The sequence below is a fragment of the Rana temporaria genome, chromosome 3 (assembly GCF_905171775.1).
Source record: "Rana temporaria chromosome 3, aRanTem1.1, whole genome shotgun sequence".
Lineage (NCBI taxonomy): Eukaryota > Metazoa > Chordata > Amphibia > Anura > Ranidae > Rana > Rana temporaria.
Window position 1 is genome coordinate 178424460 of NC_053491.1, and position 13984 is coordinate 178438443.

Below are 13984 nucleotides of genomic sequence, written 5' to 3' on the forward strand. Positions count from 1 at the left end.
TCACGAACCATCTTATGTCTAAAATCATCCTATGTCCACTAGGGGCATAGGATGACTGAGAAATTATATCTTGGACTACCTGAGATGGAAATTATTATGTAATTATTATCCACAATATATTCCAGGATATCTGTAAAGAACTATTTACTGTTTGTTGATTCTGAACTCAACGGGTTAATTGTAAGAGTGACTCATTCATCATGTTGGGACACATACTGTTAGATGCTAATTGACCCTGCTATTGTGTGAAGATGTGCTGTGTTTACACTTATGATAATGTGTATTGTATAGCAGGTGCGCAGAGACGGGACATCTACTCTGAAATGTCATATCTGAGTCGCCTAGTCTGGGTAAATGATTAGTTAATTAGCTCATGCTAATTTATGTTCTGGTTACCTCCTCTTTAAACTGTATATAAGGTTGCATTATTGGTTCTATTAAACACTCCATGTTTAGCACACAAACAAGTCTCGTCTCATTGTGTGTTGAGGGCAGCTGGAATATCTGATATCTATATCCAGACTGATAGGAAGCGGTATATGACGGAAGCACTCAAGTGGAGTGTGGGACGTTCCATTACACGCTGCCCTGCTCTCCTCTCTACCCCTTCACCCCCTCCTTCTTGCCTGTCAGTACCCTCTGTCTCTTCTCCGCCCCACCAGCCTCTCTATTAGAGGCTGACATACATCACTGTGTAAATCCTTTCTAAAAACAAGCAGTGTAGTGTAAATATCAATTTAGAGCGGTCTTCAGGCCAGTCTTTGTGACTCGCGGCCACTTTACAGCTCTGAGACAGGGCTTTTGCGGGAGGAGCCGAGGGGCCATGTAATCTCCCCCAGCTGACATCAGAGGGAGAACCAGGTCCCTCGTGCAGTAGCCATGTATCGAAGCTGAAAAGCGCCCGCGAGTCATGTGACCAGTCTGAAGACAGCTCTAAATTACTATTTACACTGCTCGTTTTTAGAAAGGATTTACACAGTGTTGTATGCCAGCCTCTAATAGAGCGGCTGGCAGTTAAAAAAAAAAAGGCTTAACAAACACTTTAACCACTTGACTTCCACTTGATTTACTCCCCTTTATGACCAAGCTATTTTTTGCTTTTTGTCACTGCATTACTTTAACTGACAATTTCACGATCATGCAACGCTGTACACAAAAGGAAAATTGTATAATTGTTTTTTCACAAATAGAGCTTTCTTTTGGTGGTATTTTATTCACCACCAGGGTTTTTTTTTGGCGCCATGAAAGAATACCAAAATTCTAAAAAAAATCTACCAATTTTTACTTACTGCTATAAAACACATCCAATAAAAAAAATTGTAAAAATCTAATTTCTTCATAATTTTTGGCCAATCTGTATTCTGCTATGTGTCTGTGGTGAACAAAAACCAATAAGCATATATTGATTGGCTCACATGAATGTTATAGTATCTACAAACTATGATATATATATATATATATATATATATATATCTCCAGTATATATACTGGAATTTTTTTTACTAGTAATGGCAGCGATCATATATAAAATACATTTCATATGTGTGGTTATGGATTGACCCTTTTTGGTGCTTGCGGCAGTTAAATTGCTATTTTGCACAGTAGCGTGGGAATATACATTTAATTTATTGATGGTAGCAATCAGAAACTTATAGCGGGACTGTAATGGTAATGTGGGCACTTTGTGGGAACCAGTGACACCAATACAGTTATCAGTGAAATGAAAGGGTTAAATGTGTGCCTAACCAGTGTTTATGTGAGGTGCTTTTACTAAGGAATGGGACGGTTGTTTTTCCCTTTGCAGGGAAGCAAAAACCACCACAACCCTCACTGACAGGTCATAGCTCTGCATTGTTTACATATGCAGAGCGCCGTCTTGTCTTTATACTCACTGATTAGCGGGTGCTGCCGGTAATCCATTGGCTGGCACCTGCTTATCGGCTTGTGCAATTATAACAAGGACTCCAGACAATTATTGTAACTTCTCAGTGTGTCCAGGCAAATTTTGCCAGTGATTAACTGTAGTCTCTACATTTCAGTACGAACCTGGTCATCTCTCAACCGATCCCATATATCAGATGCCATTAAGACCTCTGCCATTTAGAGCAGTGAACAAGGATTGGTGAGAGAGGGTTGTCAAACCCATTTTATACATATTACAGAAACAGACAGATACTGCTGTTATATCACATGTCCTAGGACATTCAATAGACAAATTCTTCCTACTCTCTCCTCCCATTGGAGCTGGTTTCAAACTACCTTCACCTATCAGGGTTTCCATTTCTATTCTAAAACATCCCCTCACAAGCACATCTAGAAGCATTAATAAACCAAACAAGATTCACCATGTGTGCATTATTAAAGGACCCTATCTAAGCTAGCAAAAGAAAAAAAATACACAGTTTGGGGACAATCTTCTCCTAATTATCAGTACTTGTCTCAATATTAGAATAAAGATTTGTTTTAAATAAATTAAAGCCCTGCAGGCAATTTTGATTTATCAAGGCCATCCCTGAGTTTTAGAGGTGGCTTAGCTTCCTGAAGTTTTAACATTCTTGTAGCTACTCTGTTTGGACTCTGGTAGTCAGTTACAAGTCAAGTCTTTTTTATGACCATTGCACAGTAGTTTATTTTCAAGGTGGCGATTATATAATGTATAACCTTGACTTTGTTGGCTCACTTACCTTCAGTATACTCTAGGTCATTTTAAATTGGTCTGGTTTGTGTAAAGTGTATGTCAGAGTGGTTGAGGTATAATAGCACTCAAGTAAAAGCAGAATAATAACTCCAGAGGGATCAAACTAGCGGCTCCTGCAGGGGGGGATGCGATACACAGTTGAAAATAATTCCAACCACACAACAGTGTGTCTGATTTACTTCTAGATTTGTTCACACACACACACACACAGTTGTGTATATATTCACTTCAAGCATGCAATCTTAGGCAGGTGAAATAAAAACAGATTTTTTTTTCACATGGTTGGATAAGTGAAGTGAACCTTCACACATTTTACCAAGTGAACATTCCCAAGACCTTTATCTGTTCCCAATATCTCACAATAAATGTGTAATGCTCATCAGATGAACCCTTTAGAAAAAATCAAAACAAACTATTTTATTAAGAAACTGTCCTATTGTCTTATAAAATACTTTTTATAAAATATGTTCATTACTAGATGTCAGTCATATACTAGCATGTGGTAATGAATCTACGTTATGTTATGTTGGACATATTTGATGACATAAGGCAGGTACTTGCAATGTTTTTTGCTACAGATATAGCATAATAAAGAAAAGTGTTTTGTTTTTGTTTTTTTAAACACTTAGAACACTATTTCAGTAGTGTACAATATTAAGACATGAAGCCTTCCTGTCATATTGGCATATACAGTCAATGCCTCCAAATATATTGTGACAGGGCCAGGCAAAACACTAGTTCAATTCTTCTGAAAGTGCTCAATAGCATTTAGCTTAATTGTCAGACGCAGTGCGAAAAGTGTCGATATGACCTTGCTCTTAAGGAAACTATTTCACGCAGCACGGATGTGTGATAAAAACATATAATGGAAAACCTGATAAAAGCATTTTACTAGAAGCACGACTAAAATATATGCTTTATTAAATCTTAAAGATTAAGGGTTTGTAATCTATTTATCCAGTTTAACTCAGATCTGAATTGTAATTTTCTGTCTATAGTCTGCTCCTTGCTTTAAACCCCTGTTCAATAACCTGACATTGTAAATGAAATACTATATGCCTGCTCAGATAAAAATGTAGATGCACAATACTCCCAAATCCTAATGTAAATGTACAATGCATTTAAATCTCCCACTGATGCCTCTTAGGCTTAATACATAGTGAGAGCTGCTACCAGTTTCTTAGAAAATCTGCAAACACATATAATGCTATAAAACACGTACTTATATTTATTATCATTGTGCAGTAGGGATAAATCAAGAACATTTCCTTCCTTACTTTGGTGACCTAAATTTGCCTTTATCAAATGATCTGGTTGGTTTCTAGGACATTCATAGCATGCCATTGATTGCCTTTCAAACCCAGATCTCTTGAGATGAGCCATCTTCAACAAACCACACTGTCTGTGTAAACAGCAGCTCATAAAATAGGAAAACAAGGTGTAAACATACAGTACATTAGTAGTCGGCTGTATTAGGATGGTAGTTTTCGGAAGATGTTTTTATCGTTAACAGCAGTTTTGAATATCATATTAAAATCGTATTGGTTCTTATTAGGTCAGCAACTGCATACAGTATGTGAGAGCATCTCATTCAAAGATTTCCAAATGGAAAATGGAATAAGAAAATTCTATAATGTATGGCCAGCTCAACTTGCCTTTTTGGAACTGGCCCTACTGCTCTGCAATTGCTGTTTTGGTACTACGAATGTGTAGTTTAGAATGCATAAGCTAAAGAAAATACTACAGTATGTAAACATAGTTGGATCTGTTTCACTGAGATACCATTTTTAGAGCCTCAGTTGTCAGCTTTTTTTTCTGGGTTGCCGAAAAAGAAAATTTGGTTCTCAATAGAACATAGTGGAGTGTTACTGGGGGACTAACCCAGAGGTTGTAGTCATCTATGCACATAAAAAGACCAAACTTAAAAGCCTTTATTAAAATAAAAGAACATGTAACTGTTTAGTCATTATCAGGATATTCAAAGCACAGAGCAGCAATCTGAAATTATGTGATATAGCCCATAATTATGTATAATTCATACTCTCATATCTTGGGTGTGTAATTACACAGTGGCACATTTCCAAACAGGACAGGTATTCATATACAATTATTAAGGGGTTTGTTCCCGGCACAATGTGTGTCAACCTGTCAAAGAATATATTTGGGCTGCCATTTCTGACCTCCTTTTGAAAATGCAGTTTTTAGGTTTGCTCTGCTGACCCACAGCCATAGAAGCTGTCTGGGTTACTGACCCCAAATAAGCAAGTAGATAAAGAAAAAAGAGTTAATTGAATGTGTAGTCTGGGTTAGTGAAGCAAGATGGCGAGCATGACAGCCAAGAGCCTAGGTCAGCAATGGCTGCCTCTATGTTTTCCTTAACATTTTACTGTAAAATGTCACATTTTTAACTAATCCTTTTAACCCAATAGTGGTCAGCACACTAAAAAAAATTTAAGCAAGACATTTTCCAATGCACTGCAGCATAACACATTGACAGCAGACTATTGATGCATTTTACCTGAACTTGTTCTCTTGTACCAGATATATATTGCAAATGTGAGAATGTTTTTTTTTTTACATGTTTTGGTAAATACAAACAAAACGGGGAGTATTGCCTCAAGTGTATAGATTAGAAATAGTACCTTTTCATCCCGGTTATGAATAAAAAAGGGGCGAGTAGGGGTGGCGCCGGGTCCAACTTCAGCTACTGGTCCCTCGCCCCACTCGCCCCTTTTTTATGTTTTGGTAAATACTGCATCTGGTAGAGACCCAAACAAATCCACACCAATTAAGGCACCTTTCACACGGCCGGACTGTTCAGGTCCGCCTGTCAGTTTTGTCGGCGGACCTGAACGGCCGCTCCATGCAATCCTATGGAGCATTGGATGTCAGCGGAGACACGTCCGCTGACATCAGTGGTTGGGTGCCTGCTGAATACTTTCAATAAATTAAAGGACCCTGGCCAGCTTATGGAATTTTTCCATGGGTTGAATGATCACCTAACTGTACCTGAATAGTTCTGGCACTAAAGGCATTTAGGGGTCAAATTGATCAAATATATAAGACTCACACACATGTACACACACACACACACACACACACACACACAGATTTTGGACTTGTGTTGGTGGAGTGAGCACCAGAGTTTCCCCTCACTGTTCTCTCCTCAGGTAGGTAAACACTCTGGGGCAGATTCACAAAGATCTGCCCCGGCGCATCGTATCTGAGATACGCTACGCCGCCGTACCTTACCTGGCTTTGGTTCGAATCCATAAAGATTTTGCGCCGTAAGTTACGGCGGCGTAGTGTATCTCAAGTGGCGTAACGGCGCGGAATTCAAGGTGGGTGGGTAGGGGGCATGTTTCATTTAAATGAAGCGCGTCCCCGCGCCAAACGAACTGCGCATGCGCCGTCCCTAAATTTCCCGCCGTGCATTGCGCAAAATGACGTTGCAAGGACGTCATTGTTTTGGACGTGGACGTAAATTACGTCCATCCCGATTCACGGACGACTTACGCAAAAAAAAAAATTCAAATTAAAAGCGGGAACGACGGCCATACTTAACATGGCAAGTCTAACTATATACCGCAAAACAGCAGCTTTAACTATACGCGGGAAAAAGCCGACCAGAGACGACGTAAGAGAATGCGATGGCCGCGCGTACGTTCGTGGATCGTCGGAAATACCTAATTTGCATACTCGACGCAAAAACGACGAGAACTCCACCCAGCGGACGCCGAAGTATTGCATCTAAGATCCGAAGGCGTACGAAGCTGTACGCCTGTCGGATCTAACCCAGATGCCGTCGTAAAGGTACGACGCAGGAAATTTGAAAGTACGCCGGCGTATCAGTAGATACGCCGGCGTACTCTCTTTGTGGATCTGCCCCCCTATTTGTTGTTGCATTTACACTGAGCACCATTGTATCAGGGGGTAGTCAGTGTAAATGCCCCCATTCCATTAGTAGGGTCTGTATAAAAAACCCTTATCATATGGATTCATAATTAATTACCAACACCGTCCATGCAGCCCTGTTAAGGGCTGGCTCTTCCTTTTTCTCTGCTAATGCTAAAAAAGTATTTAACATAGTTGATTGGCCCTTCATTCATCTCAAAGCTGTAAGCATGGGTCATCACATGAAATCTACTTAGGTTTCCTAATATTGAAGGATTTTCCGGACCTCTTCATCCTTAAATTGTACTCCTTTTCATTTCGCTTTTAGAAACCAACTATCGGTTTGGACAACCCAAATTTTTTCCTGGATGGGTTAATGCGATATACCAATTACCTGTACCTGTTAATACCCATCTCCTCCAATCGCTAACTCCAACCCATATACCCGATTCATACTTCAAATGTTCAAAACACACTTCTGTGGTGCCACAAACATCCCACTGTAGCAACTATGCATCCACTGCCTATGGCCTCCCCCCCATTACCTATCTTGGGAAACTCCAAGTTCTTTTCAGGCCTGTATGACAAGGCATTTAACCCTTACTTTAGGGAAACAAAATAAAGGCACTGCAGCACATTGCAAACTCTGCCTGGAAGATGGCTGAACATGTACTACACAACTCTCTATTTAGGCCCTTGGGCACCCTGAGGATCCTTTAGCTGTTGCAATCCACCTCTGCCTTTTTGCATGTCCAATGACTCAATATGAGAGTGAATATCAAACCACTGGTCTAGTGCAATACCCAATTTCCTTCATCTATACAAGGCTTCTCTTGGAAACATTCCAAACTCTGCTCTGCTTCTTGAATCGCTGATAAGACCTCCAAACATCTTTCACCTGCAGTGCAATCCAAAATGTGCTGCCTTACCATTTCTCTATCAATAGATACCAGGAATTCAAATCCAAAATTATTATTTGCTGGCACTGCACTCCCTCTCCCTACTGAATTATAACGTGATTCTTGTCAAGCCTGCCTTGCATACACACGATTGTGAAAAAAAAAAAAATACTCGAGCAAAGTGCGGTGACATACAACACGTACGACGGCACTATAAAGTCCCATTCGAATGGCGCCACCCTTTGGGTTTGATTATGCAAATTTTCCTTCTCATAACTTGCTTCTGAGCATGCACGTTTTTTTCCCCCGTCAAAGCCTACACACAACCATTTTTCACAACGTGACAAAAGACGACGTGAAAAACGGCAAGAAAAAAATAGAGCATGTTCTAAATTTTTAATGCCCATTTTTCACGTCAAGAAAAATTCTTTGGAGCCTACACACGATCGTTTTTAATGACCAATTAAAAAAAATTCATTTTTCTCGTCATGAAAAACGGTCATGTGTACGCGGCATAAGGAAAGTTTCTGAAGATATGCAAGTCTGTCTGTGCAGACAGCCTGGGCCTAAGATCCATTGAGCTTTGGAGACACACAGGGATCAATATGAGGACTAACAGAAATTCCTTGTGGATTCCCGATGGAAGAGCAATATCATTACCCTAGGCTGCTCCTCTGATTTGAACTACAAAGACCTTCCCCCTTTTATCCTTTATCTAGAGAAGAAGAGGTGTTTTTTTGATATATCAGTTTATTGTATCTGTAACCTTTCTTTGTACTTGCACTTTGCGCATTTGCAAAAGTCAAGAAACCCATTAGAGATAGAATAATGATAAACTAAAAAAGAAATTACTATAATGCTCAGAACCGTAGTGTGTCACCACAACTGTCACTAAAAATTTACCAAAATGTAGAGTTACATTATAAATAGTGGAGTGATATTTTGTTGAATGTTGTATGCTCTCAGAGGACTTTGTAAAAATGAATGACAGATTAAACACCGTGCTGTAACAAAATGTCAAGCTTTTATAAAATGCATGTTAAAGAGAAAGGCATACCATGCATGTACATTTCTTACAGCCGTCTGTCCAGGACTCCAGCTCTCTGTAGATGTTGCCCTTTACTGTGCAAGACCTCTCACAGTAGCATTGATCTAACCTATTCATCCTCTGCTCAGCTCTTGACAGCTGCAAGAATATTTCAAAACAAGAGAGAAAAAAAAGGCTTATGACACAAACAATATTTTCCATAATTCCATAATAATACGAGGTAACAGTCAACTGTGTCACCACAAACAAATTGCAGGTTATGTGAAACTACAGTGATTACCATGTGAACATAACCTTACCTGTCCGTAAACAACTTAACAATCACCATTTACGCTTCAAATTATTTTACTGCCTAACAGACCACCAGTACACTACACATGAATTTTAAAGAAGATTCTAATAAAATTGAGGTTTATAGCCATCTGCCACCTTGCTACAAAATGTAATGGACAGCCAATAGTACTGCACTTAGAAAAAAAAAATCTAAATTACAGCATTGTCTTCATAACCACTTAAGGACCGGACCAATATGCTGCTACATGACCCAAGGGGTTTTTACAATTCTGCACTGCGACGCTTTAACAGTTAATTGCGCAGTCGTGCGACATGGCTCCCAAACAAAATTGGCGTCCTTTTTTCCCCACAAATAGAGCTATATTTTGGTGGTATTTGATCACCTCTGCGGTTTTTTTTTGCGCTATAAAAAAAAATAGAGCGACAATTTTGAAAAAAATGCAATATTTTTTACTTTTTGCTATAATAAATATCCCCCAAAAACATATATATATAAAAAAAAAATCCTCAGTTTAGGCCGATACGTATTCTTCTACCTATTTTTGGTAAAAAAAAAATCGCAATAAGCGTTTATCGATTGGTTTGCGCAAAATTTATAGCGTTTACAAAATAGGGGATAGTTTTATTGCATCTTTATTAATTTTTTTTTATTTACTACTAATGGCGGCGATCAGTGATTTTTTTTGTGACTGCGACATTATGGCGGACACTTCGGACAATTTTGACACATTTTTGGGACCATTGTCATTTTCACAGCAAAAAATGCATTTAAATTGCATTGTTTATTGTGAAAATGACAATTGCAGTTTGGGAGTTAACCACAGGGGGTGCTGTAGGATTTAGTGTTCACCTAGTGTGTGTTTACAACTGTAGGGGGGTGTGGCTGTAGGACTGACATCATCGATCGAGTCTCCTTATAAAAGGGATCACTCGATCGATGCAGCGCCACAGTGAAGCACGGGGAAGCGATCACGACGGAGCGGCTATAAACGAATATCTGCGCCGTCGTCCCGGATCGCTCCCTGCGGGAATCCAACCGCCGTATGTAGCGGGGGGGTCCCGATCGGACCCCCGACCCACGTATGGGCAGCCACGTACAGATACGTTGATGTGCCTGTCCGTGCCATTCTGCCGACGTATATCTACATGCGGCGGTCGGGAAGTGGTTAATACAGAAAGTATTTACATTTAATCACACCCATCAACAATCAAATACAAGCTATTTTTTGGTAAGCCCCCACAAAATAATACTTTGTTTTGCAGCGCACTGTAAACAAAATATGAAAGCATTATTTTTTGTCAGAAAAAAAAAAAAAGTATTAGGCTTTACCCTCATTTTGTATATTTTTTTTCTCTCTCTCTGGGTTGAGTACATACTGTAGTCAAACAGTCACCAAATACCAATGGACAACTGTGCTCCAATTAGCACATACCGCCTCCATCTCCTCAAAGATTGCAGAGGTCAATTACAAGATCTGAACCCGTTGGCATCACCCGCCTGTACAACTTCATAAAATATTCCTGGACACGTGTGAACCGTGTTGGAGGTTGTAGGGCTGTTGCCACTCATGCCCACATCTGGTGGCACTGCCCACTTATTCGCTCTTTTTGGTCCTCTGTCCCTCACTGGATTGAAGTTATACAAGGATCTCCTGTTCCTAATGACCCCTAGGTGGTGTTAATTTACTGTATGGGTGAACTAGTCAGCTGATATGTGAGCTCTGTTACCCCCCCATCTTTTAAACGCTTCAAAATCGTATTCCACGCTACTAGTAACAGACAACCATTCCTACAGTGCAGCAATGACTCCAGGTAGTTGACCTGTATACCATATGGACGATCTCACATATGAACATTGTGACTTATCTGCAGCGCATAAAATATGGGCCTGCTCGTTTGCTTTCACCTCCTCATCCTCTTATTCTGACCTTATGTCCAAAAACGTTTAAAATCATTATACTTAAAGGATCACTAAAGGAAAAAATGTTTTGCCTAAAAGTAATGTCTGCAAGGTAGACAGACAGAATAGTGTAATGATTCTGTTAAAAAACAAGTAAATACCTATTAAATTCCTTCATCTATATCACATCCGGCATTCTAGTTTCTGTTCTCTCATTCACTTCCTGGTTTGCATCGTTTGTTCATGTAAGAACTACATTTCCCAGTATGAATTGTGGCACGCCCAGTAATTCACACCTCTCTGAAGTCTCTAACACGTAGAGAGCTTCCTGCCACACAGATGTAGTTCCCAGGAGGGGGTGAGCACGTTACTGACCACCGCAGTAAAGCCTCCCTTCACGGTGGTCAGTAAAATCAGACAAGCAGGAAGTGAACAGAACAGAGAAGAAATAGAGCAACTTCTGAGCAAAAACGAACAATGAGGAAGTGAAAAGAGGAATGTCTGTAGGTAAAGGATGCTTATTGTGAAAAACAATGTTTTCCTTTACAACCCCTTTAAGTAATGTTTTTGTTTCCATTAAACCCGAGAGCAGGAGCCAGTTCTTCCTTCATTCCACACCCCCCCCCCCCCACCCCACCCACCTTCTTCCCCACCTACCTTCTCCCCCACCTACCCTCCGCTGTTTCTATCCCTTTCATCTTATCTTCTCTTTCCTTACTTACCCCATCTAACTTTTTTCTTTCCCACATCTTGGATACCGTTTGCTCTAGTGTCAGGTTTGCTCTGGCACCTGATGTCACCATATATATGTTTATTCCTAGATCATGCATATTATATTGCATTTTTTGCTGTCATGTTGTTCCATTATGTTTTCAATAAAAAACATGTTGAAAACAAAAAAAAAAAGTCACCAAATCATGAGCCGCAGGTCAGATGCAGCTTTTTGCTTTTGTCTAACCAGACAAATCAGCTCTCAGAGTTCTCCTGCCTGAGCTGTACTGTATATGACTTTGCATCCCCGCCTCCTGCTTTTTGAATGCCAAGGCAAGCTGTGTAAATTCAGGACTTGGAACTGATGCAGAGGAGAGATGGCTGCAGGTACAACTTATGTAGGAAAATGTATTTCTTATCTGGGTATATGCAAGGGTTTACAACCACTTTAAGGACAGTAAAGAGATTCATATAAACATATTTCTTGGTGGCTAGCTGTTGATGCAGAAACACTGGCTTACAGCACAAATGCAACTATTGACTAATTTTTGAGTTTATTTTAGGCTGTATCTTTAATATGGACAAATGGTCCTAGTCTGAGTTATAAGAAGTAGTGCCCAGCTTCCCTAACTCTGAAGCCTCGTACACACGACCGAGGAACTCGACGGGCGAAACACATTGTTTTCCTCGTCAAGTTCCTTGTTAGGCTGTCAAGAAACTCGACAAGCCAATTTTCTCCATTCCCGTCAAGGAAATAGAGAACATGCTCTCTTTTTGGCTCGTCGAGTTTCTCGACAGTTTCCTAGACGAAAATGTACACACGACCGGTTTCCTTGTCAAAAAAATATCTCCCAGCAAGTTTGTTGCTGTTTTTTGCCGAGAAACTCGGTCGTGTGTACGAGGCCCGAGACCCCTTTCACACTGGTGTGCTTTTGCCGTGCTTTTCCACGGTGACAAAAGCTCATGAAAACTATTCCCCATTAAGTCCTATGTAACGATTTACACTGCTGGGGCATTGTGTGTTGAAAAGTACTGCATGCTGCAGCTTTGGTGTAACTTTCAAAAGCGCACCAAAAAGACACCATTGTAATCCAATAAGAACATATTAAAAGCTCATCAGTGTGATAGGGCCCTTAAGAAGCAACAAACATGCATCAGTGTGAAAGGACCCTAGGAAACTATCTGAAAAAACACAAGTTAGTAGTATAAGCCCTCTCAAGGCACCCAACTGGTGCATCTCACCTTGGGTTCAGGTGTTAGGATTAAGTTCACCTGCTGGTGGCACTATCCTGCTCTGGGCTGTTTGCTACAGTTCCAGTGTCCACCAGCAGGTGTCTCCCAGAAGCCAGCAGGTTCTGATCAGCCACACCTGGCTTTAGCTGCCAGGTGGATATTTAAGGCTGCTCCTCCCTTCCCCCAGTGCGTCACGATTCTAGTCCTTTCCTGTCTGCCTGCTACCAGCTTGTGCCTGATAACCTGCCCCTGTCCTGTTCCATCCTGCACCCTTCTTGCCTTGTTCTATGCTCTTGTCCCCAGCCGTGTCCCTTTCCTTGCATCCCTGTTGCCTTTTCCCTTATGTTGTTGATATTGTATATAGATAGCTGTTAGGTTTATTAGTTATTCTTGTTCTTGTTTGCTGGAGTGGTTTATGTTTTCACTGGTTGCTGTTTATGTTTATTGGTGTATGTTCACTGTAAATAAATATCACTTTAATGATAAATGCTTGTTTGGTCTCAGTTCCTCTATGTAGCTACGTGTCTGGTGGTCTTAGACACTGACCCTGACATCAGGCTTTCTGTGGCTCATTTCTGTTGCCTTCCCACAGAAAAATAAAGAGCCACATTCCAAGAACCAGTCTCAATGTAGAGGTTTTATTGATACAACTCTAAAGCCTCATACACACGATCAGACTTTCATCAGATTTTTCCGTGGATTTTGGTCCGAAGGGGCGTTGGCCGTGAACTTGGTATGCATACACACGGCAGAACTTTTTCAGCCAACATTCACCAAATCACATGGTTTTTCAGCTCTTTACCGCCACCCTTTGGGCAACTTCTGCTATTGTCGTCTGATCTTTAGCGTTGGTTCTGAGCATGCGTGTTTGTACTTTGGACTTTAGTCCGATGGACTTGTGTACAAACGATCGGATTATTCTCCATCGGACATTTGTTGCCAGAAAGTTTGAGAGCATGCACAGCGAACATTTGTCTGTTGAAAAACCAAAAACAATTGTCCGATGGAACATACACACAGTCAGATTGTCCAATAAAACACGTCCATCGGACCATTGTTGTCAAAAAGTCTGATCGTGTGTATGAACCTTATGACACACAAATGGCTCCTTTTGATCTGGTTCACTCCTAACATACTTTTAGCTATAAAGAAACTGATTCAGAGAGGGAGAGGTCTGTGTGGGTTGGAGCTATACCAATTAACCTACATTGACATTGGATCTTTGACAGCGGCTGCAAACTTTTTCCTCATGTTTTCTACCTAAAGCGCAACTAAAGTAAAAAAAAAAAACTAAATATTACACACAG

The 13984-nt window shown here is 40.4% G+C and overlaps 1 protein-coding gene across 1 annotated transcript in view; it reads right to left on the reverse strand.

Annotated features, from left to right (window-relative positions):
* The window catches only part of NELL2 (neural EGFL like 2), a 329995-nt gene that overhangs the window by 187332 nt on the left and 128679 nt on the right, over positions 1 to 13984 (reverse strand). The window contains exon 8 of the mRNA XM_040343892.1: positions 8549 to 8677. Coding sequence (XP_040199826.1) covers positions 8549 to 8677 — 129 coding nt within the window. The remainder of the gene's footprint in view (positions 1 to 8548; positions 8678 to 13984) is intronic.